Raw genomic sequence first — 27,264 nt, forward strand, 5'->3', positions numbered from 1 at the left:
AAAAAGTAAAAAGATCTGAAACAAATATGGCAAATGGCGAGGATTTGACAACGTTGGATTGTGGACTCATCATTTTATTTTCTATACTTTTCAGCATGCTTGACATATTCTAAGTTTATTTTAAGAAATACGAAAACCATCCTATGGGATTAGCAGAGGTTAATATCACTAATTACTTCTTTACTGGCCCAGAGTGTCAGTGTCTTCTCCTTTGCCTGAAATCCTTCGTAGACTGGGGCTAAGTGTTTTAAAAATGAAGTCATTAAGTATTTTTTTCCTAGAGCTTCCCTGAGTGTAGCCTCTGTAACCAGGGGGTTCAGTAGAGCCAAGAATTGTTATCTGCAGATTTATCATTGGCACAACTGATAGATCAAAGGGAAACCTTGATGTCACACATTCGAGTTGAAAGTGGAGACTACAATCACCCCAAAATAAAACCTACAGATTGCTCATCTTGCTTCTGTGCAGAATGTCCGCAACTACTCAATTTTACTTTGCATGTGCTCCTGGCCTCTATGTAAAGCAGTGTAGAAGCCAGTGCCATCAGCCTGGTTATCTTAAGTCCCAGCAGTGTGCCTTGGAAATCGCGTTTTCTCTGCACGGGAAGCGTTGCCATCCTACCAGCACTTTTCAGCAGAGTGAATGCTATCACTTAATTACAGTAAAGGGAAACTCGGAGCGTTGATAGGTGCGGGCTGTGGAAGCCAGCTTCCCTCCTGGGTTGGGTGGCACATTGAGAGATTCCTGAGGTCAGACAAGGGGGTGGCGGCACAGCTGTTCCTCAGGTGTAGGTTTTGTTGGTGGGGAGCTGTTGGGGACGCCACTGGATACAAACAGTTGGCTTCCCACACCCCTATCCTTGGTAGTTTTCATGCCCCTGTGGCTCTTCTCCCCTTGTGCAGGGTCAATGATGCTGCTTCCGTGGGGCAGCAGGGCGCTTAAAGGATTCCTGCTGCTCTCGATATTGCAGAAAGCTGAGGAATACTATTTCTCCTTTTGTAGGACATACTGGGGAGAGACGAGTATGGAACATTTTATGGATAGATAAGCAGAATGACAGCACTAGGGGAGGAATTGTTTTTTCCCTAGCCATCATGCCATGGAAATCAGTCAGAAATGTCCCTCTATCAATAATGCAGTGGGCTTTATACCAATTAGATGGATTTGTTCTTGGTATCAGGGAAAATATGTTCATTTAAAAATGATTGTTTTCTCCCTTGGGAAATAGAGTGTTAAAAACTTATGAGCTTCATAACATAATTTAGAAAATCTGCTTCTATAAAATGGGTTAATTATACCCATTGCATGTGTTCACAGTCATAGTCTCATCCTCCCACTTCTGTTCCAAAAGGACAAGTAAAACTAGAGACTGTGCCATTTTGGAAAACAATCAGGTCACATATTGAGTACTTTGCTTATTCATACAACTGTAAACTGCCTATGCTTGAGTTCCCTCAATTACACAGCTCAGTATGCAGGCCAGAAGACGCAAGCCCGGCTCAAGTGAGCACTTCCTGGAATACACAGAGGGATGGGTTTGAAAAATGTCCAACGTGGCAGATGTGAAAAATTCTCCTTCGAGATCCGGAAGCTGCCTTTGCTGCAATCCCTCACCTGTTAATCGCACTGCTTCTGACCTTCTGAACCAGGGACGCTGGCAGTGTCTTAGACTGAGACGTCGAGGAGCCGTCAATCTTTCCAGTCCGGCGCAGGCATATGCCACTGTCAGGGGGATTAGCTGAGACAGGAGAAGATCATGGATCACAGTGCTGCTCAGGATTTCTCAGAGATGTACCAAGAAGGAGTGCGTGGCTGCTGGCTTCCAACAGAACTGCCATCACTGTTTTTAGAAAAAGTCCCAAAAGATATCTTTGATGAATGCTTGAACTAGCCTGTTGTTATGTCACTTAAATCCTTCAGATGCCCAGAATGCTGATACACACATCTCTCCTCCACAACAAACACAATGGCACTGTCGCAGTCTTATTTGAAGGGTCTTTCATCTTCTCTACTAAGTGGGACCAATTTCCCATGACTGTTCACTACAATTCCATGCTCATAGGAATTGCAGCCCATCGAAATTATCCCCAGGCAATATTACTGTCTTGGTTAGCTTGTCTTTTTCCACCTGCTTTGGCCGTTTTTATTTTAAGTTTTCTCCCACCATCTCATAAATGCTAAGGCTCTTTATCCTTCATTTGGTGTCCCTTGAACTTCAAATGTTATTTAAGATGCTGATCAGGAAAGCCCACTTCTTCCCTGTTCCTCTCAGAAATCTCTCTCCCCTTAGGTCTCTCTAATCTAAACCCTCCATGGTTTTTCCATTTCTCTCTGTCTGCGTGTGGTTCCTGTCTCTTATCCTTGCCCTCCTCCCATTCTGGCCACTTTCCTCTTGATCTGTTCTTTCCTCCAAATCTGCCCACATCCCAGAGCTCTCTTTGCTTGGCCCTTATGATTCTGTGTCTCATTGAGGGGTCCTGTGAGCTCTTAGAGGTGACTGTCTTGTTTGATTTTTTTTAACCAGCTTTAAGATGGTTGATATTTTATTTCACTGTCTGTCATCCCTCTCACTGTGAGGCAGATAAAGGGAAAGGTTAAAGATCAAAGCTTTTGGGTCAGGCTGACCTGGGCTGAAACCCTGCTCTTGTCTACTGGTTGTATGACCTTGGGTAAGACAGTTGACCTTTTGTTTTGTGTAAAATAAGGATAATGCCGGCCTCAGTGGATTGCTCTAAGAGGAAAACGCAGTAATATATGTTCCTGCCACACAGTTGCTGCTTTCAAAGGGTAACTATCATTATCTATGAATATTATTATCATTAGCCCATTTTATCATTCTCTGCCATCTGCTCATTATTTTTGTCTTTCTTTCCTAGGATTTAGTCCGTGGCCTGCCATTTCTACTGCAAAAGGGTTGATACCTGTCCTGATTCTTTCATTATCATCCCTGTGTAACTTTTCTTCTATATGCTTTGCTCCCTTCCTTTCTATTTCCTCTGCTCCAGTCTTTATAGGGAAATTCATCCATCTAAGAATGTTGACCTAAATACATCCATTGTTATATTCATCCTCCAGAAAAACTTGTTAGATTCAATTTTCAATGTAAACAAACACACTTGAAAACATCTATTTGAGGATGAGGTCTGCACTTTTGTGTATTGGTCAAATGAATGAAATACGTCCTTCTGATTTGCTGAAACCCAAGTCTTCCCTGAGTTTATTCCTATTCGAGTCCCACCTCTTACAATCAAAGTTACCTGAAGACTCGACGCAGAGACATAGCTCCATTTCTCAGACTCACGTGCCAGAAAGCGAGAACCCGGGGCCTGTCGGTGGTCTGGGCAAAGAAGCATCTTGAGGGTCGTCCTCCTCCCTTTTCTGTGCCCCTTCCCTCTCCTGTCCCCCCTCTAGCCCTGTCCCCTCACTATTCTCCTTTTCCATCCCATCCAGCTTGCTCTCAGGAAGTATTTAGTTAATAATTCCTACGACTGCTGTAGAGTGAGACAACTCTTAGACTTGGTTCTACCATTGGTTTACTGTGTGATTTGGGGAGAAATCTCTCAATTTTTCCACATCGCATGGAGAACACAATAACACCCACCTCACTCAGTGATTATGAGAATCAAATAAGATCACGTGTTTTGCAATCACATCACCCTGCCACCCAAGAAAATATAAGGAAAACACACATCGGGTCATCCTGAGCTGTCTAAGCAGGAAGAGTTAGGATTCCCTGTCCCAGGACCACATGCCTTCGAGCAGGTGATAAAACCCAGCATCAAATAAAGCAAACTTTCGTTATGAAGTTTTAGGCATAAACCAGAAAGTGGGTGAGATATTTTCAGGAACAAGAGTTCCTTCCCAGGAACCTTAAATTTCACATGATTCATGCTGTCTGGCCCACCTTCCCATTGTAATTCCAAAAAGGAGAGCTTGAGGTCTCCATGTTGAAATGTAAACATAGTATAAACGTTCAGTGAGTCTCCTGCTGGCTTCAGAAATCATATTTTGCAGTTTGAGAGTTTCACCAATTTGGGGGTGGTAGGGGTGGGAGTTTGGGTATCTCCTTAGTCGCTAAAAATTTGTAGCAGAAGCATTCTCAGAAAAATAGTTCACTATAAAATTATAGCTGTTTAACTATTACATAATTAAATCCCAACAGATAATGAAAAAAATTTCATTTGGAGCAAATATTTAAGACAAAAGGATCTATGTTTAAAAGGAAAAAGAATCGATTTCCCAAATACTTTCTATGTAAGGAGTATTATTGATTTTTCTCTCAGAGTTCGGATACAACTTTCCATCTTGTGATTCTGGTCAAAAATCCATCCATAAGCTCTTTCCTCCTTCCCTGGAGGGAGGAGCTTTGTTTTCAATTCCGTAGCCAGATTCTCGGATGAACCTAGATCTGCGGGCCTGTCTGCCTTGAGTTTGAAGCAGCAAGACCTCCACTTGCTGTGCCTCCGTTTCTAACTGAAACCAAAACCAACAAGCACAAAACTGGCTTTCCCCTCAAAACTTTCCTGTAAAAGTAATGGGACTACTAAATTCCTACTAAATAATTCAGCAAACCTTCAGAGGGAGGGTGAAAGTACTATGTACCACGTCCTGTGCTATCATAAGATAAAGACGGAACTCCTTGTCTTCAAGGAGGTTTCATCCTAGTTGAGAAGACGGACATAGACACGAACCACACGGTCAGTGAAAATGTGCTTTACCAAGTCACACATCATGTTATAGATGGAAATAAATATAAGAGAAAAACTCATTCTGACAGTAGATTTTCCAACGATTGCTGTATGTTAGAATGCTTCATCTTACCATTCCTGTGACTGAGTTTAGGCTTCCTAGTGATATTTTCTTTAATACCAAGGGAAAAATAATTGTTTATCTCTGCCTTTTCTACTAGCCATTAGAAAATTGGAAGTGTTTCTTAAAAATTAGCCCAAATGGCTTTCCAATAACAAATTTTCTATCTGTTCTCATAGCCAAGCTATTTTTTCTCATGTTTGGAAGAGAGTTGATTAGTACAACTTTCTTCACAGAGGTTTTTGGTCTTTCAAATGTTGTTACTGAAGTTGGTTGGAAACCCACAGGGCCAGAAGGCAGCTGTGAATAACCTGAAAATAGTATTTGTGAGTCCTGGAAGGAGCTCCTCCTAATACGAGAGTGAAGAGCTGGTGCCTGGGGGTGAGTGGCACCCAGATGGCTGAGGGCGCCTGGTCAGCAGTTATGAAGAACTAGAGACGCTTTTAGAGAAAAGGGAGAAGGAGAGCAGTCCAGGAGGGGGGTCAGAGAGAGAGCAGAGCACTGAGGAGCCATAGGGGTCTCGATTCAGAATATCTAGGTGTGCCAAAGCTGACTCAAAGCTCCCGAGCTGTGACTTGCGCAGAGAGCTCACAGCAGAGCCGAGGGAAGGGGCAAAGGCAAAAGCAGAGCTCTTCCAGCCAAGTGTACTACATGACCGTGCTCAAAAGCCAAAATGCAGCCAAGAACAGGACTGAAGACGTGTGGGTTTTAGCACAGAACTCTTCCCATCTTTTAAACTTTGGAAATCTGCAGCAAAAACTGACATCTACTAAGGGGATGATAATGCAAACAGCTCCTCATTTTCACGCTATGCTTCTGATGACAGGAGTGGCAGACGACACAATATTCCTGTTTTCACCTCTAGCAAGCTTTTAGCCAAAAAATAATCTTTTTAACTGCTTTAAACTATTGCTGGGAGTACATGCTCCCAAACTGAATGTAGCTTTGTGTCACTTCGCCACACCCAGCGTGGTTCTTTGCGGTAGGAACCAAAGTCAGGATCTCTACCCACACCAGCTTTATAGACCTTGCAGACAAGTACACGCGCGTGAAGTTGGGTTCTGAACAGGTGTGTCTCGCTGGAGTTATGAGCATTGAAAGCTGCTCTATGATTTTGTACTCATCACATGGACCCAGATACCCTATGTCTCCCAACCCAGTACAAATAGGGTGAAGCAGAGCTGCGTAAAACATAGCCACTGTATGGCCACAATTTCTGTATAGCTATGTTGCAGGTCACTCTCATGAGCAAGATAATGAGATGTTTTTTCTTTTCACAAACCTTCCATTGGTTTTCCTAGTAAAGCTCCTGAGAGCATTAGCCAAGGCTGACGTGCCCTCCAGAGCTGGCCTCTCTTCTCCACTTGGCCTGGGTCGTCTAAGCATCTCCTTGATGAGTCCTTATAAATGCAAACCTCAGAGAAAGTGACCTCTCAAGTGCCCTGGAGCATCCACTAACACTGCGTGGTGCCAGGAGACCTGTCACTCACCGCAAGTCTTTAACTTCTCCTTCCTCAGAATTGATTGATAGGATAGTCTACAAGACTGACAGCTCTTGCTAAACTTGCAAACAGATGACTCCTTGCATCTTCTCCAGCCATGCTTTGCACCAGAATAGAAAAAGAGCACGTCTCCTGAGGATATGGCTACAGGACAGCCACCAATTCCAAGACCCTACGGTCTATATAGCTTTTCTAACAGTGAACAGAGTTGCTCTTGGCATTTATATGCACAGCATTTCTCTGTGGTCACTATCCCCACGTTGATTGAGGTTGTGTCTTTCTGACAGTCTTAGAACAACCCAAGGAGTCAGTGAGGAGGTAGACTGCCCGAGGACTCAACACAGTGTCTCCTGCCAGTCACTGCAGGGTTTCTTCAGCCCTCTGGGAGAGCTGGTTTAAAGGATGACCTGCAGGTGGGCTGTTAGCTGTAAATTTCTGTTACATTAAACTTGAAATTTGTGCTACCCAGAGTATCACCGTGACTGGAAGAGCAAGAAAGAAGATGTCATCATAAATGCTCATCAGCAGATTAAGCAGTAGAGCCTAAAACTTGGGATTGACCCCATTTGGAACACCACTTTGTGGATATGACATTTTATGGCAAGAACAGAACATATGAAAATGTGGAAGTACCTTTTATCGGCCAATTAATCTTGTGGCTATCTGGATGATATTGTTCAAACTCTGCTGTTGGCTGCTGGCTATGTTCAGTGAGCTGTGTTCCTGCTGTTGTTTTAGACGAGGCGCAATGAGCTCTCCTACCCCACCCCCAGTGTATCCTCAACAGTGAGATCAGGATTCCGGATGAGGAATATATTCTGTGTTTATGGAGTAGAGCTGTATGCTGCAGGCAGATAGCCAGTTTGTAAAAGATCAGACCCAATTCTCGCCCAATGTTTAGAAAAATTAGCACCATAATGTTGTCTTGACTGTGCTCCTCCCCACGGCTCCCTGCTCGGTGCCCTGCAGCCCCCACACGGCTCCCTCTCCTGCTGCCCTTCCCTCATGCCTTCCAGACACTTGGGAAGGCTCCCACTTCTATGTCCTCTGATCACCTGCTCGCCCAACCTCGGCAAACAAAGATAAGCTTCCTTTTGAGTAGAGTTGTGGACTGTGGGGAATTTTGTGGAATATTCAGGTGTAATCTCCCTCTCATGGGTTGAGAGAATATATGAAGACAGATGGGAGATGCAAGGAAGACAGAAAGACCCCTCTCAGTGGCACGGTGGGACCACGCCTAAAGACAAAGTGCGCGTTTCCCCCGCTCCTGCACCAGGCTCAGTGCTGGCTCATAACAACTGCCAAGGTCAAGTTTTGCTGATTTTTTTGAATTTCAGTATAGTGAATAGAACGTGAGAGAGCAACCACCCAGTGTTCTCAGGGCGCGGTCAGCATGATGATAAAATTACTGCAAAGATTATTTTAGGGTGAAAGTCTGCTTTTAAGTGAAGACAGTGGAGTAGATGAGAACTAGTTTGGGCCCAGGCTGCCTACGTTAAGTATTAGCCCTGCCACTTCCCAGCAGTAAGCGCTTGGGCCAGTTAATAATTTCTAACCCTCACTTTTCTGCATTTTTGAATTGGAAGTGATGGTACCCACCACATGGTGTTACTGTAGGGATTAAATGAGTTAATCCATAGAGAACCCCTGGTATAATGCCTGGCCCACAGCAAATACTATATGAATGTTTGCTATTATTATCTGATTGATTCTTCTGCTCTGTTTGAGAGACTGTACTATTAACTATTCTGCTATATTTGGGAGCCTTAATTATTAAGACTCCCACTTTTAACTAGGATGAATGTGTGTGAAGCTAAATTTACCCACCACATCACTCTTCTTTGATCTGATTGGCCTTGTTAGCAACACGAATTCACCGTTCACCAAATGCCTACTATGCATATACCCCTCAGCCACCTGCTGATGCTACTACATCTGCTATCTAAAATTTCTCCTTGCCTAATTGTATAGTTGCAGAAGGATCAATGTGTATGGAATCTTGTGACTCCTGAGTTCCAACACTGAGTTTCTGACTTGCATCTTCTTGGCTAGAAACTTTGTGCAGCAACCCCCAATGCAATGATTGCTTTCCTCACTACTTCATCTAACTGACCTAGAATACTTTACACAAAGCTGGCTGATAGGAAAAGAACATGAAAAATGTATAACACCAGGAGAATTCCTTTCTGACATTAGCTCTGCTTTTATTTCAGCAAGGTAACAGCATCGTTTGTCTTTCCAATCATAGTCAGTGCCATTTCTCGTGAGGCCTATTATTTTCTCAAGAGTTATACCAGCCTGCTTCCAGGATCCGTCACTGCATCTTTGTGTTCTCTGCCTTTGTGGGCACAACGTGGGGGTTTCGTATTAGAGGAGATCTTCAGTCACAAGCCGTTCATAGGAAATACTGGTTATAAATGTTAAGCAACGTTAATTGTTTCAGTACACCTGGGATGTTACCTGTATCAGTGGGTGCAGGTAGCAGTCGTTCCTTAAAATTTTTCCTCACTGTTCAAGGCTTTCATTCTCCTTTTAAAAAAATCATCTTTGTTTAACAGTAATGTTTGGTTTGCTCAATTATAGTTTTCTTTGTCCTATCTTCTGAGGCAAAATGTAAAGAACTTTGCCTCTGTAATATTTTCTCTCCTCCTAGGGGCTTTTCAAGGTCCAGATGAAATATGCAATCTCTTTTCTGAGATAGCTGACTCTCTCTTGGCTTGAGCTACTTGATTTAAAATAATGCCAAGTTTTATATTTTCTTATGGCCTTCTCCCCAAAATGTAATCCCTGAAAAACTCAGAAAACTCTTCTCATCTTCTCTTCCTGGAAGTTTTAGGGACAGACAAATGTCTTCTTAGCTATCTACTCAAAGCTCAGCGCAGTGCTTAGTGAGTATTTCCACGTCAACTGAGAACCAGGAGCATTTAATTGTCTTAACTCTGAGGATTTAGAGTAGACGTCTTTTTCAGGCCTGAAAGTCCATGGGCAGCCCATTTTCACCCAACTAATTCAAAGAGCAATACAACAGAAAAAGTATGTTTTCCCATATTTTCTAAGTTAACACATGGGCACGCATTTCTCTAATACATTGATCAAAGCCTTGTGAGAAGTGTCGAAAACAAACTGAAGCTACGACCTCCTCCCAGGAGGAGTTTTAGGGAACAATTCCTTGTAATAAAGAGTATGCTGATGGCTGACCTGGTAAATGCTACACGTTCCCACTTAGGACCTCGCGGGATTCATGCAGGATTTGACCTACAAGTACTTTTAGGAACCTGATAAGTTAATGCCCCTGTAATTCTATTAATTAGAATGTTTGACTAAACAGACTCTTCCTTTTTCTGAACCATAAGATTTCAAGAATTCTTAGATACATTATTTAAAACCACATTGTTGTTGGTAAATGTGCACATATTTATCTTTGGTTTGTTTCTGATACAGGGACCTCCTGGAATGCAAGGAGTACAGCAGACTCTGGGTGGATTTTATAACAAGGTTTGGCTTCTTTTTTTCACATCTTCTATACACATAGATTTTTGTATGATTGTATTTTTGAAAAAAATAAACATTAATTCCTAACTCCTCAGACTTTAAAACATAATCACATACACTTAACAACTTTCCATACTGAAAATATGTTTCAAAAAAAGTATTTTGCTCGGCATTGCTCGGCATCTTTTTACAGTACCAGGACATTATTCTTAGAAATAAAAAAAAAATTTACTTCAAAGTTTGCAAAATTTCATGCAAAAAATTAATGCAAAAATCGTGTTTCACCATGGATAATGTCACATATCTAGTTTCTCTGAGGGCAGAGATTATGTGCTGCTTTGAAGCTCTGGGTCGCACAGTAGTGCTGGATTTCTGATGGGAACCAGTTGGTGCTGCACTGAACTCTCAGGCAAGCATTTACCTACCACAGGTCAAGACCCGGAGTCCCCACCTTCCAGGGAGGAGCCACTTTTAACCTCCCCAAGGTTTTTAAATTATAGTTCGGATGGACGGAATACCAACATGGAAGCATCTGAGAGACAACAGGAAAACAGTTTTGCTCCCCATTCTCCAAGGAAGCAGAGCAGAGGGAGCGGAATGGACGTTGGCAGTGAAGTGAGACTCAGAGACCTAAGTGAGACCATTGATGGAGCCGTCGGTCAATACCAAATACCTGGGGTCTGATCTCTCAGTCAAGGCATTCTGTCCACAGGGTCCCGTGTGTAGGTAACAGCTTGTCATTGATACGGCCTGAGTAATTGCACACAACACAGAAAAAGTCGGAGACGCTCCCTTGCGTGTCTTTCCTCTATGTTCTTGCTTTCCCTTCCTATCAATTCCTCGAAGTACTATTATTCCTCTCTGTTTAGAAATTCCCAAGAGACACTCTGTGTCACAGAGCCCTTGAAGATAGCAGTTGCTCAGAAAAGTGTTTGTTAAATGACAAGCAAATTAATTAAAAATCCCAATTCTTCTTTCAGATTAGGTCAGCATAAAGACCCAGATCATTTGCGGTGGATAAATTTAAAGTCAAATGTGTGAGAAGTTTGTTACACTTCCAAAGTATCCTATCTTAAGTTTTCTCATTTACTTAGATTTTCCAGGGAGTATTATATTAGGAAGAATGTCTGGGGTATATTTTATGATTCTTTATAAACATTTTCCGAATAGATCTATACTAGATTTTTCAAAACATTAGGGCTTGGCACAAGTGAAACAAAAGTGAACAAAGCATATCTAAAATCAATCAACTAGAATACAATGCTTTTCTATAAGGACATCTACTGTTACAAAATAGGATTTATCATGAATGCTTCCAAATAATGAGAATGAGTTGGCTCTGATGTCACAGTGTCAGCTAGAAAAACTTAACACACTACATTACTGTCACCCTTGGTATAAAATTTGCCAAGTTGCTACTTAGCTACTTAAATATTTGCTATTCCTCGCCAAAGCTTTAAAGCTCATATATTTACAGGTCTCCCAACACTGCTACTATATATAGTTTATCTTGCCGATAAGTCAGTTCCCCTTTAAATGAAGATATATGGAGCATTTATATTTTAGAGTCTAAAGTTGAAAATGTAAAAATGTAAATTTTTAAACTTTAAGGTTGTATTTCCAAAAACTGAGGGCTGACCGGAGCAGGTGAGTGGAGAGTCTTGCTAGTATCAAGTTTGTACTTTGAACCCAGCTGTTGACTCTCCTGAGGGAACTGCAGCCTCCTTCTGACCTCCAGAGCCTGGGAGGATTGAGGTTCACAGGGAGTCTACCCACGGGAGCTCGAGACAGAACTTCAGAGCTGCAGCACAGCTGGTCAAAAGGCAGAGACCATAGCTTTTCTTCCCCAAATGGTGCATTGTAACCATTTAGCACCAGAAGGCTTTAGACCCACCTGGGAATTAATGGAAGGTAACTTCCCAAAGCCTTTTCTCTGTTCCTTCTGAGGGGAGTTAGAGCTGTTACACTGAGGTCCCACCAGGTGGATGGAGGAGCCGGGCCCACCTTCCCAGGACGTACTGACCAACGTTTCTGGGTTATGAACACCTCCTCCACACCCTCAGCTTCACAAAGGAAAGAGCCAAGGGTGTAAAGTGCTTGTTTTCACTTGGTGATGTCCTCCCACCTCCCCACCCCATCTATTTTTGGATACTGAGGTTGTTTCATTTTGCAATTCATGGCTGCCTGATGGCCCGGCTGTTGCAAATGTGCACAGAGAGGGGGGCCTGAGTGAGACTTTGCTGGAGAGTAAATAATGGACCATGTATTGAGACATATAAAGTGACATTCCAAGGTTAAAATAATCTTCCCCTTCAAATTGGCATTGATTGATGCAATGTCTGCGCTCGATCCTGGACTTCAGGGACTCAGCTGGCAGCAGCTCAGTGGTCCTGCAGCCTGGCTTCTGCTGAAGCAGCTGCCCATGGAGCACACGTCCCCAGCAGTCCTAAAGTCCTAAACTAAGAGAACCCTGGGCTCCTTGCCTCGCCCCAGGAATCCTCAAAGGCAAAGGAACTTGGCCCCTGCACAATCGTACAGGAAAACTGTATGGATTTTTCCCCTACAATTTTCCTCATGTCATCAGAGGGCGAGCTCAGGCATATGCAGCCCTCTCCCCTCACTGCACAGATCAAAATGGGCATGGGGAAGAAAGAAAGGAGGGGAGGAACGAGAGACTAAGGGGCTAGGTCGGGAAGACTACTGGAGTGTGTTCACATGTCCTGTTGCCTGCCCACTCGAGGAGGCAAAGAACAAAAGGTGGAAGATTTCCCTCTCCATCACAAAATAATTTGCAAAACAGCTGCTCCCGTTCTGCAAGAGCCTTTGCTGGGAGGCAACAATGAGGAGCCTGTTCTTCCCCTTAAGGAAGATCCACTCACGATCCAGCAAGCTGCTCTGCAATGTCTCAGGGGATTTTAGTAAAAACTTCATTGGCTCTGTCAACTGCTAAGGCTGGCAGCTCCAGAGCCCCTTACAACGGTGTAGATGGGAAAAAAAAAAATGTTATCTGTGGAGGCCAAGTACTGGCGGATTTTACACCTGATGCTGTTTTTAAAGATCTGCATTGAAAATGCCTGCTTGTCTCATCTTCCATCGCCTCACCAGGTGCATCTGCAGAGAATCAGTCTCAGCCGTTGGAGCCCAGAGCTCTGCCTCGCAGCAGCCAGTTCCAGTGTTCCCGTCTCCAAACTGTTGATGCAAAAACCAATTTGCTAGCAAAATAATCTATTCTTCCTTTCAAGTATCAAGTCATAACTTCATTTTAATATCTGCAGACTAGAAAGGGCAGCAAACCTTTCTCTCAAATCAAATATTCAAGGTCTTTCCAGCAGTGAGTTACGCCCGAGGAGGGCGCAGTAATCGAAGGCATCTCTGGAGACGCTAGGGGAAAACCTGCTGGGCCCGGAAGATTCAGAAATAAAATTTAAGTGCTAACATCCTATCTCTCACCCTTTGTGCCCCAGGATCCACTGGCTTTGGGGAACATCATGGACTTAGGCACAAACATATGGGTTTGAGGATCATGGTTTTATTGCAGAGAACCCTGAAATTCTCCTGGGTCCCCCACCGTCCGTGCTCCGCCACACTTGGGGCTGGTGAAATGCTTCCCTGCAGGTAACCGAGAGGTGGACTGAGAGCCAGCCGTAGGTCTTGTTTTCAAGAGAGAACAGCCCTCTTAGGCCACAGAGTATGTTTTAACTTGCTAGGGCTTCTGGAGCGCAGTCCCACAAACTGAGTGGCTTAAACAGCAGAAATTCATTGTCTCACAGCTGTGAAGCCCGGAGTCCAAGACGAAGGTGTTGGCAGGGCCGTGTGCTCTCCGAAGCACCAGGGAGGGTGTGCTCCAGGCCTCCCTTCTGGCTTCTGGTAGTTTCTGTCTCATAGTAGCAGATCTCCGGTATTTGCACGGCATTCTTCCTGTGTGGGTGTCTCTGTGTCCAAACAGTTTTATAAGGACATGGTCATATTGAATTAGGGGTCCACTACTCCATTATGACTTCAACTTAACTAATTACATCTATGAAGATCTTATTTCTAAATAAAGTCACATTCGGAAGTACTGGGGGTTAGGATGTCATCATATGAATTGAGGGGGACGCAATTCAAGCCATAATAGATAACCTGATTTTTCCAGCTTTATGTCCCTTTATGGTTAGTATTTTACATCAAGTTCCCCAGGGGCTAAACTGGAGGATTTTTAATGGCCCCATGTCCTGGGAGGGCGTTCATGTCCTTGGTCTCTTTTATTAGATTGAGCCACAGGAAATTGCTGATATCTGACTCTTTGGAGCCCACAAAAATGGCCATCTCCTATGGTTCAGCCTACACGTGTCCAGGTACATTCCCTTCTTTCCAGAGAATACCGTCTCCAGTCTCCAGGGTAATGAGGGCAGCTGGAGTCTTACCAACTGCCTCACTGTCGGTCCCACAGCTCCGTTCACCATTTCCCACAAGGGAACAAAGGACTTGTCTGACATCCCAGAATTCTTGAAGAGGGCAGGCCGACTGGCACCCCCCACACCACAACCCTCGCCACTTCACTACAGGAACCTCTAAATAAACGCATTCAAAACTGTAAAACTATGATATTTACTCAAAGAAGTTCTAAGAACCCATTCAAATAATGTGGCGCCAAGGTACAAAATGACCTAGTGAAATTAGAATAACATCTGAGGCAGAATGCCAGCTTCCAGAAACACAAGGACTATGTCTTGTCATTTCTGTACAGCCAAGTAATCGTTTGGTGCAATGAGGTTGGAGAAAGCCGAGAAGAGAATCTCACCCGTCAGTAAATAAACGCTACTGAAGTTCAAGTTCAAATCTGCCTTGAGCATTGTTAGCCTAAGGTGGAGAGCCCCTCCAGAGGCCACTGAGGATCCTGGAGTAGGTGGATTTCCTGGCCCAGCTATTGAGTGAAGCAACCATGTGGTGCTCTGCTGGGCAGTAAACGGCGCTGCTGTTTTTCTGGGTGTGAAAGCCGCCAGAAAATCAGGACCCTAGAACAATAGAGTCTATGGACAGAATAATATGGCTTGGTGCTGCAGAGGCATTCCTTGGTCCCAACCACAGCATCTCTGGCACCCTGCGGGTTGTTGGGAGTGAGACGGGGAGGGGCTCTAACCAAGGTGGTCCGCTGTGGCACGCTCTTGGCAGACGCACTTCGGGTGCTGCTCGCTCTGCAAGCCGAGAGCATGGGGCCTCCCAGTCCAAGATCATCTCTGAACAACTCACAGCTCAGACCACAGCGCGTTCCAGCTTCCCCGAAAGTGTCCTGGCACAAGTACAGCCAGGGAGAGATGCCGACGGGCTGTGCACAGATTGGCACCATGTGCAAAGCGACAGCAGTTCAGGAAAGGCCTAAAACTTACCTGCTTCTGTGCAGGCTGCATCCAAGAAACCTACTGTTTTGTAACTGCTGATTCCTTGTGTATGTGTGTTAGAGTTTCATACCTCATTTTCAAATACGTCCTTGCAATAATTTATAGCCCAGGATTTTGAGAGTATAATTTTTATTTTCAATTTGGACATCTCAGATCAAAGGTAAGTAGGAAAAATGAGAGAATATCTGGCACAAAACCAATAGTAACAGCAGTTATAAACTACTTATTTTTAATTGGAGGAGCATGAGTAACATGAACACACAGTTAAAATGTTAAACCATGGCAACAGTGATGTGAGTGGGTACCTCTGTGTAATTTTGTTGTTTAAATGTTTCCGTATTTTTAATTTTTTATAATGTGTATTTTTATCAAAAAAAAACTTTAATGGGAAAAACGCATAAATTAGAATTATTGGTTTATTTATTCAACAAATACGTATTGAATGCTTCCCATATGTGAGGTGCTATGCCAGGCAGGGGCGGCATTCCATTCCAGGTCATCGTGGAACTTACTTTCTAATGTGAGAGGTGCAAAACTTTTTAAACAAACACAAAAATAAAAGTGTTAATAAGTATTATGAAGGAAAAATACAGTGTCCAGTGAGGAGGTCTGGGAGGGGAACCTGTCCGGAGACACACAGGAGGCTCCGGGAGTGGCTGCCCACCAGACGAGAGGTGAGGACAGGCTGGGGGCCAAGAGGGTGAACTAAGCATCTGGGCCCTTCAGAGGAGCTGAGCGGCCATTAGAGCTGGAACTTCTCAGGGAGAAGAGTGGCCAGGGTGACGCTGGAGAGGGCAGTGGGTTCAGGTCATCGGGATTTCAATGGCTTTCTTAAGGGGTTTTTTTTTTTTTTTTGGTTTTCTTTTTGAGGAAGATTAGCCCTGAGCTAACATCTGCCACCAATCCTCCTCTTTTAGCTGAGGAAGACTGGCCCTGAGCTAACATCATGCCCATCTTCCTCTACTTTATATGTGGGACGCCTACTACAGTATGGCTTGCCAAGTGGTGCCACATCCGTACCGGGGATCCGAACCGGGGAACCCCGGGCTGCTGAAGCAGAACGTGCGAACTTAACTGCTGCGCCACCAGGCCGGCCCCTTTGTTAAGTCTTTGAAGAGGGGAGGTCAGACTGTCTTCTGAAGAGATCTCTCTGACCTTGTGTAGAGAATGTACGTTTGTTGGGGAGTGAGAGTGGATATTAAAGGGCCAATTAGGAGCTACCACAATGATCCTGGCGTGACAGGATGCTGGCTGCCCAGAGCAAAGGTGGGCAGGGTAAAGAGAAGAGATCTTGTGGACAGAGACCACCAGACTGGATGGCTGTGTGTTCTTGAGGTTTAAGGAGGAGAGCGGTGTTAACAACGACACCCAGACTGAAGAAGGGCAAGTTCTGTGGAAGGCAGAGGATGAGTTCAGATTTTCTCTTTCCTTGATGTTTTTCAATTGTAAAATGATATGACCATCAATTTACGAAGTCAAACTGCAGAGATGTATTAGGAAGAAGTTAATTATCATTCTCCCACTTCTGGACTAACGAATGTTAACAGTGTGATATAATTCTCTCATCTTTCTCTTTCATATGTGTGTGTACTTGTATTTTTAAATTCAGTTTTGAACTCGTTGAATGTGAATTTCTTCTAAAATTTACAAGTGAATACAGCAAATGGAAAATTAGATGTATGGGTCAAAACTCAGAGGGGAGAGGTATGCTGAGTTTATAATCATGTCTTTGTGTGGATGATGCCTAAACCACAGGAGTAGAGAAGAGAGGCTGGAGCAAATGTTGAGTCATGAGAGAAGAGAGCCTGGACAGAGTCCTGAGGAGGTCTGACCTTTACCAGCTGGGTGAGGGAGGAGGAGGAGAGGTCAGAGAGAGAGGAAGAAACCGGGAGAGTGAGGTATCAGACAAGTCAAGGGAGTGGAAGCACAGCCAAGTGGTCACTTAATGGCATGTCCATTATACTGGGCAACAAGGATATCGTTAGTCACCTTAGAAAGCCCTTTCAGTGGTGTGGTTGGGGACCAAACAAGGTGGCCAGGCATTCATTTGGAGTGGTGACCATTTGCCCCTGGAGGTGTGATATTTCTCCAGAATCATCTCTGGTGGGCAAAGTCACAGGGAAGATAGATAGGGTCTCCAAAGTTGGAGTTTTTCAGGAATATCTAACAGAAGGTGAGAGAGGCAAAAGCGATTAAAATGGTATCCATAAAAAGCTGTTACAGTACTATTATCTGAGGATATTTTTAAAGTAGGGACTGAATGTGTTAAAAATAAGTGAATTTTTTTATTTTGTTTTATGTTTACTTAGGGAGACTTTGGTGAACATGGAGCTGGTGGCCCAAAAGGAGAGAAGGTAATCAGATTTTCAAAGTGAAGAGAAATGTCCAGGGTTTTACACCAACCCTCGTATCCGCACGTCAGGGGCAGTCCTGCTGTCACCCAGGCTTCACCCACTGGGGAGGCCAGCAGGCTGCAGTGGGCACGGCCTCCACCACCTCCTGACCACACAGCAGGGCTGGAGTCTGCTCCCCGGGGAAGACTGCGGAGTAGCAGTTGGCTGCGAGGAAGGGGCACTCTCAGGGGAAAGAGCTGTAACAGGGTAGTGAAACCAGGACACAGGCTTTGGTCGATAATCAGATGTTCCATGAATCCGTACAGGTGACAAAGACAAACTGAAGACCCCTTTGTGTCTTAAGTGCCCAAACATAAGCTGTCATGAAGCATTTTTTTGGTAGGGTTTTTATAAGGTACGGCCATGGTTTAACCAAATAATTATTTAAAACAGTTTTGAAATTAAAACACTGATGAATTTCCATTGCATTCTCCCTGTCACCGTTGACAGGTTTAATTGTCTTAGCTGTGGAGATGACAGAATCACTTGCCCGCTCACAAAGGTGTTTCACTCGGGTTTGGTTCTGAAATTGTGATGACCTTGGATTCAGTGTGAATGCACCATTGTCAGGGAAAAGCCCTGGATGTTGAATCTGCAGACAGAGATGACTAGGTCTGAAAATACTCTGAGGGAATGTGGCCTCTGTGTGCTACCTTCATTCACTCACCCAGTAAAAATTCTCTTGATTGAGGGCAGGGTATTTCAACACAAATCCAAGAAAATATGACTTCTGTGTGTTATAAATCAGTGCAGCCAATCTATTCAAAAGAACATACATCTATCGCTAGAAAATACTGCTAGAAATGTCTCAACAGAAGCTAGGAGCTTCTTATAGACTGACCATTGGAAATGAAATTTTCTGCAATATATCAATAAATAAAAACCTTGACATTCTTTGAAAGACATCAAAAAAATTTGATCATACAGCAGTAATAAGTCAATTATGTGTCTTAGATTGTATTGCCAGTACGTTAGCATTGTTTCCTGTAACCAAATAGCTTACAGAATTCCCACACCACATAACGAACATATTACATTTTAAGCAATTACTGCTGGATGCATGCAGACTAAGGTGGGAAAAAAAAGAAAAAGAAAGCCACAAAGCTTGTCACATAGGACAGCTGAGCAAAGAATAGAGTTGTGACACTTTTAAAGTATTTAAGCGATGATTCATTTCTTGAAACAAAACAGCTGGCTTCTGTCTTGCTGTGTTCATTAGGAAACATTTGTTACTTTGGAATTCTTAAGACCTCAATGATGAGAAATTTGATTCTGTAAAACAGGTGTATTTCAAACTCTAAGGACTTTTTCTATTGCTCCAAATCTTTTCTAATTGCTTCAGAATCTTAAGTGGAATTAGAAATAGCCAGTGGCATAACTGTTCCCTCCTCCCACCCAAAGAAACAGTCTGCAAGAGTCTACAGGGCGCTTGATGCAGTAGCTGAGATAAATGTACATATGAAATGATTTGTAAGAATTGTAATTAACAGGAGAAAGACTCTGCCTATAAATAATGCATAAAATAAACTAACAAACACAAGCATAGCACTTGCTGGAAGAGTGACATCACCTCTGCCTGTCCCCATCCACTTAGTTTCTGTTCTGAATCAGTACGTTTGTCTTTTAACTTACAACGCTGTTCATGGGTTGCTGTTGTGAGAATTTTAAGCTCCTGCAAGCTGCTCCCACAGACCTTTGCTTATGCCTGTGGTGGACCCGGGTGGTTCTGAACCCTGGGTGCACACTGGAATTGCCTAGAAAGCTTTTAGAAAACACCATGCTCAAGCTCATCCCCAGAGACTCTGATTTGGGGCGGAGCCCGTATCTCTGATTGATCTGGAGTGGAGTGCATATCACTATTGTTTAAAAGTGCTTCAGAGGATTCTAACAGGCAGCCAGAGTAGAAACCATTGAGTGGGGGAAAGAGCATGGGTTTTGGGGTCAACAGTTGATCGCACCGTTAAGTTGATTGTGGCATTACCAGCTGCGTCTCCTTGGGAAGGCTGCTTCATCTCCCTGAGCATCAGTTTCCTCATCTGTGAAATGGGCCTACTCCTATCCACACAAAGAATTGATGGTAGCATTAAAATCAACTGAGATGAGATGAACTTACCCAAAGGACAATACCTGACACACATTAAGCCCTCACCAAAGATTTATTCTCTTCTATTCGTCCACTCCAAACTTTCTTTCTTCTCCTGAGGTCTCATTTATCTTTTCAGTATTAATTTATAGTTACCATCCTTCACACCTGGTCTTGCTCAACTTTGCATTTCTAACCATAATTATAACAGAGAAGCAACTCAATTTATGTTGTAGCATAAAAGATTTCACCAGAAGTACAATTTCAACACATAAATGGCAGTGATGGCACCAGAGACCACAGCACCACCGGCTCCGTCTGCCAGTACAGAAGTGATGCTCTCTGCTCTGTAGTTGCCTGAGACTGACAGGACGTGGCCGAGGGATGCTGTGCTTGCAAGCTGCTTGAGGAGAACTGCTCCTTTACAGGGACAGTGGAGTAAGGTAGCAGAATATCTTAGGACTCCTGCGAAATTAACAGGTGTCTTTTGGGGCTGACTGTCAGAGGGAGAAGATGGAGCTTCAGCAGCACCAGGCCTTTCAAATGGCTTTGAACGTGTCAAGTTGAAAGACAGCCTTTCCTGATCCTGAGTAAATTCATCACTTGTCTTTCAACACACATGTTCAGTGACTAATCACTGAACATCCATCTTAAACATGTAAAACAACTCCATGTGTGTCTAAGATTCAGGTATAAAATGCTTTTGTTTGCAGAATTTTATGTGAGGGAACTGGTTCCTAAGATTTCCTCCAGGCCCGGTCACACCCAAATACCACTCAGAGAGGTGGACCGAGGCCTCTGTCGGGTCCTTCCTCTGCATTTCAGGGGAGACCTGGTCACATCGGTGCAAGTACATCACAGCTGTGGACATAATTCCTCGTCCTCTGGGTCCGTTCCCCTCCCCTTGGCCTTTGGTACTGGGCAGATGTGATTTTTATGGTAATTTCTAGACCCCTTGCCTGATTTCTACTTTTATTTTGTGCGGATGAGTCTAAGTACTAGGCATATTTTCCCTTCGCGTCTGCGCACTGTGATTTGGCACCTTACCAGACGGGTAACAGCAAGGGCACGCTGCATACTCTAACACTCGTACAAGGCCACTTGTCTGTTTCCTCTTTCAAACCAACAGCCATCCTCCCTTAAATGTATCCACCAGTTTCTGCCTCTTCTTACTTTGGATAGAATTTATTATCTCTAGGAAAAAAATGGCTTTTCCTGCAGTGCGGTAAGTATGTGAGTGATGGGACACTAGATGCTTAGATTTTAGAAGGGCAAATATTAATAAAATCAAGATTAAATTTACAAAATATATTCCACAAATCTAGAAGACTTCTTAATAAAAACGTGATCTTGTCTCTCCATTACATATGACAAGCTCCCTCTTCCTCTTGTCTAAAAATCACAAGACACTGATTGGGATAGAAATGTAGAAATGAGCCAACGTTTTTATGATTATGTATAATTTGTACTTGAAGTATTTTGGGTAGACTGTTGTTTGAGGCTGCAAAATAAACAGTTAAACTCCCACACAAGGGGACAGGTATAGAGATGTTTGGGGCAGCCTTGTTTATAACAGAGAGAAGCTGGAGACAATCCAGATGCGCCTTGCCGAGGCGTGGACTAACCCTGCTGCATTAACGTTGCAGAAGGCTGTCCAGCAGGTACAGTGAATGAACTGGACCTATTTGTATCAATAGAGATGGATATTAAAAACAACATTGAGTGGAAAAAAAGTCACAGAGTGTTACACACACGATAAAGCTATTTATGGAATTTGTTTTAAATATCTGGAATAATATATTGTTGATTCTACATATACAGTAAAAGTACAAAAATATAGACTGGAAAGATAAGTACTAAATTCATGAGAGAGGCCCCTTCTGGAGCAGGAATAGAAGGGGAAATAGAGAAGATTTCTTCTTTGATTACAAATTGTTCTATTTTATTTCAGGTGCTTGGAGGTTTGACACACTCGAATTTATGTTTGTTTCTTTGTTTTTGAATAAAAATAGACATGATAGGCAAGAAAGGTATATGCCCAGAAATGCAATGGTTAACATTGTTTTCAAAGATGCTCTTGAGGTTGGAAAAACATCCCAACGTTGCATAAGTTTTAGTGGCTACATTTGATTTAACTATTATGTGCTATTCAGGGATCTTGCTAAATGTGAAAAAGAAGCGCAATGCTGGGACTCCTCTGAAACTGGTTAATGATATATTTCCTTTCTATAAGTATCATTTCTAAAATTGCGTTTTCTCAAAATGCTCTTTACAAGTCACATACAAATTCTCTTCAAGACTTTTGACCAGAACATCTTAGATGTTTCTAAGCTGCTGCTGTCTGGTACCACGTTGGCCAGAATGCCTTCCGTCCGCAGTCGTTCATTCAAGCGCAGTGTCAATGCTGGAAACAGCAACGAGACTCATCTCTCTTCATGTGGCTCCTCACTCCTCCATCTCCCCCAACCTGGAAAAAAGAGGTGTCTGAAATAAAATGTGTCTGGATGATTGTGTCAGTTAAACAGCGTGATGTCTTCCAGATCACAAAAATTCTTTTTTTTCTGCATGGCAGAGCAAAATTATAGTTTTTTCTCCTCTTGATGTTCTTTCCTTGAAAAAGAATTAACTTTTGTTTCATATTAATTCTAAATATCATAATGGATATTATGGATCCTAAAAGACCTAAAGGCTTTGTGAAGTGCGGACAAACGCATCAACACCTTATTATGCAAATAGTCTAAGTGGATTCAGAACTTCCATTGTCTCTTAGACGTGACAGATGAGTTCGAGGTTGGAGGGGGCACGGCCACCTCTCTGAATCTGATGGCCACAGCAGCACCCGTCCCACCTCACGTCACATCTCTCTTCTGCTTTTTCTTGAAAGGGTGAAACTGGACAACCAGGATTTCCGGGGTCCATTGGCCCTAAAGGTCAAAAGGGAGAATCTGTAAGTATTTTAGCTTTGAGGCAGAGGAAAAATACCCCAAAATAGGCTCAAAAATCCTTTTCCTAATTAGCCCAATTCCACACACGTTTGTTGCCCTGTGTGGCAAACAAGGGTCAATCAGACATTTGAGCAAGTGCTCTATGCGAGGCACTAAGTCCTTGACGAGTATCAACTTACTTAATCCATTAAAAAAAACATGAGGGGCTGGTCCCGTGGCCTAGTGGTTAAGTTCGGCACACCCCACTTTTGCAGCCCAGGTTCAGTTCCTGGGCATGGACCTACACCGCAGACCTACACCACTCGTCAGCAGCCATGCTGTGGCAGCGACCCACGTGCAAAATAGAGGAAGATTGGCACAGATATTAGCTCAGGGAAAATCGTCCTCAGCAAAAAAAAAAAAAAAAAAAACCATATAAGATAGGCTACTTTCACCTCATTCTCCAGATGAGGAAACTGAGGCACAGAGAGGTTAAGTAACTTGCCTAAGCTCACACAGCAAGTAAGTATTGGAGCCATGAATCAGACCTCGGTAGGCTGAGTCTAGAGTTTAAAAAATCACTAAGCTGCCCTGCTATAACTAAACATCATAGCTAAAATGAATAATAAAATCAATATGTCAAAAGAGTGGGGCTAATTTATCCAAAAAATTAGAAACAGTTATCTATCTGCTCAAATAGCTGCTCTTAGTACAGTTTCTGAAGTTATTTTCCCTTCTTGGTTTTTCTAATACCTTAAAAATCAAGTAGATATTTTAGAAACAAGACTGAAAAGCAAGAATATAAATAAAGCGCAGATCTCATGTGTAGAAACTAACCAGTAATAAGATTTAATCATGTTGGCAAGCTGTGGGGCACATTAGTCAGAGTGGGCTAGGTGATGCTGAGTAACAAATGAACCCTGAGATCAACCCAAAGGAGAGTCTCCTGGCTCAAGCCGCATGCCCAGCCTGATTCGGTGGGAGGAGGGGGTGTTGTGCCCCAGACTACGCTCAGTTCCCACCAGGCAGCGATGCTGTCTGGTGTACGCGACCTTCTCAGTCACCACTGCAGAGGAAGCGGGGCTGCAGAACCATGAGTGGGCTTCTTGGACTCAGGCTGCAAGCACACATGTCACTTCTGCTTACTTCCACCACAGGGCTGGCTACGGGGCCCACGTAACTGCGGCAGCTGGAAATGAGGGAGACAAGCGAGCAGAGTCGCTGGCACAGGCGGGGCAGTGCGAGCCTGGGGCTTCCCTTAGGAACACTCACCCCCCGTCAGGGATTTGTTCCAGAGAACGGCAGCCCCTAAGCGGGCCTTGGAGAGTAGTGCTGTCCACCGTAATGGCTCTCACACTTTCTCTTGATTTTCATAAGCAAAATAAATTTTTTTTAAATTTATGGTTTCCATCTTATTGTCAATTCACTCTATTCAAATAATAAATAAATCAAATTGCAAATCAAATCAAACAGACTGAGCAAGCAAAACCTAAGATTGAAGTCAGGCCTCCTGGGTTTAAATCCTGAACAGCCTCTTACTGGCTATGTGACCTTGGGGAAATTGCTTAACTTCTCTGTGCCTCAGTTTCCTCATCTGTAAGTGGCTATACTAATAGCACCTACCCCACTGACACGTGAGGAGTAACTATGTTAATATGCATCAAGTGATTAGAACAGTGCTTGATACATTGTATGAATTCAATCTGTTAGCTATTATTGTTCTATCTGTATGACTTTAAATTCTCCAATTTAATAAACTTTTATTGGGCACCAACAATGTACACCGGAGAGCCTATGATGGTCAAGATGGATTATGTCCCTACATTCACAGAGTTTATAGCCAAGATCAACAAGGAAACATAAAGTGGGTGGATGCTATTTTAGGGGAAATAACTCCAAATTACTCAGAACCTTTCTGAGTCTCTTTCCTCGTGCTTGAAATGGGACAATATCTTCCCCTCAGAACTGCTGGGAAGATTAAATGAGATCGTGTACATGTGACTTCAAGAACAGACGCTGAAAAGAGACAGCCTGTGTGTGTGTGTGTGTGTGTGTGTGTTAAGGTTGAGTTGTGGTGTTAGTGTTACACAGTGACAGTGGGGAGAGTTTTGCTTATAAAGACAGCCCTTCAAAGCTTGTGTCTCTCCCCAGGGCCTTCATACCTAAACCCAACAATAACATTATAGGTTTCACAGACTTGCACTGTTATTCACCCAGTAACTAACCCCTTCATGTCATTTTCATTAAAATAAAAATAAATTTAGTAAAATATTTCCAAAAGAATAATACTGAGTTTTTAGGCACTAATTTAAACTCTGACTACTTTTAAACGCCAGCTTAACTAATGGGGAGGATCAAGTGAATGTCCTCCACCTGTCTCTCTGTTGTCCTCACACCCGTTCTGCCTGTGTGATGATCTACGTAATCTGTGCAAAGGAAGCTTTGGCCCCGGGCAACGTTCTAATTTGTCAACCACTCAGGATTCTCCAGAGAGCATTTGAGTGATTAACATTGTTCATTTGGGAATAAGCAAGAGTTTTTGAGTTAGGTCTCACGTGCTCCCTTTAAGCTGCCCAGGCAGACTTGTGGCGTTCTGCATCATTTGAGAGGCTTGTTTGCGATGGAGGTCTGTCTGAGTCTGTCCTGCAGGATACGTCCACACCCAGTTTGGAGAGTTTATTTCCAAAAGTGTTTATAATTGATTCTGTTTCTACCCATTTTCCTAGGGGGAACCTTTCCTCAAAGGTGAAAAGGGAGACAGAGTAAGTAGATGCTTTATCGCTCTGCGCGGGTTTCTGCTTTGCTAATTTCTTCTGATCTGATTCTGCTGTGTTTACTGTGGAGTCCAACAGATTTGATAAAATAAGCTCCCTGATCATTGTACTTTTCCTCCATGAATTTTGACTCTTTTATTTTGATAAACGTTAACCTTGTTAAGTTGTGTTATGTGATGATGTTTAACATTTGGTTTGGGTAGTATATCTTTTCTTTAACCAATTACTATCAGTAATTGAATCTGAATATTAGGAAAAATATCCCCTTAGGATATCTAAAATACAAAATTAAAATACAAAGTACAGTTTTTTCAAAAATTCTGTTAAAAATACAAATTGGATTTGTCGAACAGGATGATTTTATCAAAAGGGTCAATAATAAGTCATGAAAAATAAGAAAGACAGACTCATTATAGCCAATATTGTCCTCTTTTGTATAATTTAATTTTTTTCTGTTTTTTTTTTCATGAAATACATATACAGTCATCCCCCCTTGTCCTCAGGGAATATGTTCCAAGATCCCCAGTGGATGCCTGAAACTATGGACAGTACTGAACCCTATATATACTAGGTTTTTTCTATACGTACCTGTGATAAAGTTTAACTTATAAATTAGACACAATAAGAGATTTACAGCAATAACATAATAGGACAATTATAACAATATACTATAATAAGTTACCATAGATCTTAGCAACCTCAGCATAGAATTTTTTTTCTTTTCTTTAGAAATTTCACCTTTTCACTTAAAGGAAGCATTTTAGGCTTCTCTTTGGCATATCTGAATTGCCAACATCACTGCTCTTGTGCTTTGGGGCCATTATTAAGGAAAATAAGGGTGACTTGAACACAAGCACTGCAATACTATGACAGTCGATCTGATAACCAAGATGGCTGTTAAGTGACTCCTGGGCGGGTGGGGTGTACAGCGTGGATCTGCTGGACAAAGAGATGAGCCACATCCCGGGAGGATGGAGCTGGATGGCACAAGATTTCATCATGCTACTTATGAATTATTTCTGGCATTTTCCATTTGATATTTTCAGGCTGCGGTTGACTGCAAGTAACTGAAACCCTGGAAAGCAAAACCTCAAATAAGGGGGATCACTGTACCTGTTAGGTGGAATTCCCATGACATAGAAACTTCAGCTCTACTCTTTCTTTCCCGTCTCATCTAAAGTCTTAATACTCTGAGATGTAAGATCAGCTGGCAGCAAATCCTAACCATGCCAGCTAAGCAGAGAATGCAGTGATTGCTAATCAAACGTGGTGATTAGTGTCAGAAGTGATGCTAGAGAAAAAACTGTTAGAAAGCAGAAAGAAAATAAGAAATTATTGTTTATTAGCAATAAGTATTTTAAATCATGTTTTAGAATGAACCCTCCTTGACTTCATCATGTCTTCCATAATTACCCCCTTTGTTGTATTTTAATTAGTGGAAATTCAAATGAATTCAAGTATTAGAGTTGCTCATCGCCATCTGAACTTAAGCGTTACATATATGGTGATTATTTTACTTACAGGGAGAACCTGGGATAGTTGGATCACAGGGAATAAAGGTAAGCTCCTGAACTTCCTTGAATTGCATTTCCAACCAAATGACACTGAAAACGAAAGCAACCGTTTCACTTTCCTTCCCACCGGTGTGTTTAGGGTGAACCTGGAGATCCTGGTCCCCCCGGTTTATCAGGAAGCCCAGGACTAAAGGTATGGAAGAAATAACTGAGATGAATTAGGAAATGATTTTGAAGTTATAGCCATTTTTAGGTAAAACCAGGTGCTCTGGGGTGCCACCCATTTTCTTCACAAGTGTTCTCAGAGACTTCATGTTTCCATGGTGATGTTTCCCCCATTGGCTGCATTTATTACACACATAGTAACTGCCTTTTAGTTCACAATAGGAATT

General features: G+C 42.9%; 1 protein-coding gene across 4 annotated transcripts in view; it reads left to right on the forward strand.

The window, feature by feature from the left end:
* The window catches only part of COL19A1 (collagen type XIX alpha 1 chain), a 312,975-nt gene that overhangs the window by 217,490 nt on the left and 68,221 nt on the right, over positions 1-27,264 (forward strand). For all 4 annotated transcript variants that reach the window (XM_023625139.2, XM_070245772.1, XM_070245771.1 and 1 more), the window contains 6 exons: positions 9,753-9,806; positions 17,494-17,538; positions 22,545-22,607; positions 25,311-25,346; positions 26,882-26,917; positions 27,012-27,065. In XM_023625139.2, the coding sequence (XP_023480907.2) occupies positions 9,753-9,806; positions 17,494-17,538; positions 22,545-22,607; positions 25,311-25,346; positions 26,882-26,917; positions 27,012-27,065 (288 nt within the window). The remainder of the gene's footprint in view (positions 1-9,752; positions 9,807-17,493; positions 17,539-22,544; positions 22,608-25,310; positions 25,347-26,881; positions 26,918-27,011; positions 27,066-27,264) is intronic.

Source organism: Equus caballus, chromosome 20, assembly GCF_041296265.1.
Source record: "Equus caballus isolate H_3958 breed thoroughbred chromosome 20, TB-T2T, whole genome shotgun sequence".
Taxonomy (NCBI): domain Eukaryota; kingdom Metazoa; phylum Chordata; class Mammalia; order Perissodactyla; family Equidae; genus Equus; species Equus caballus.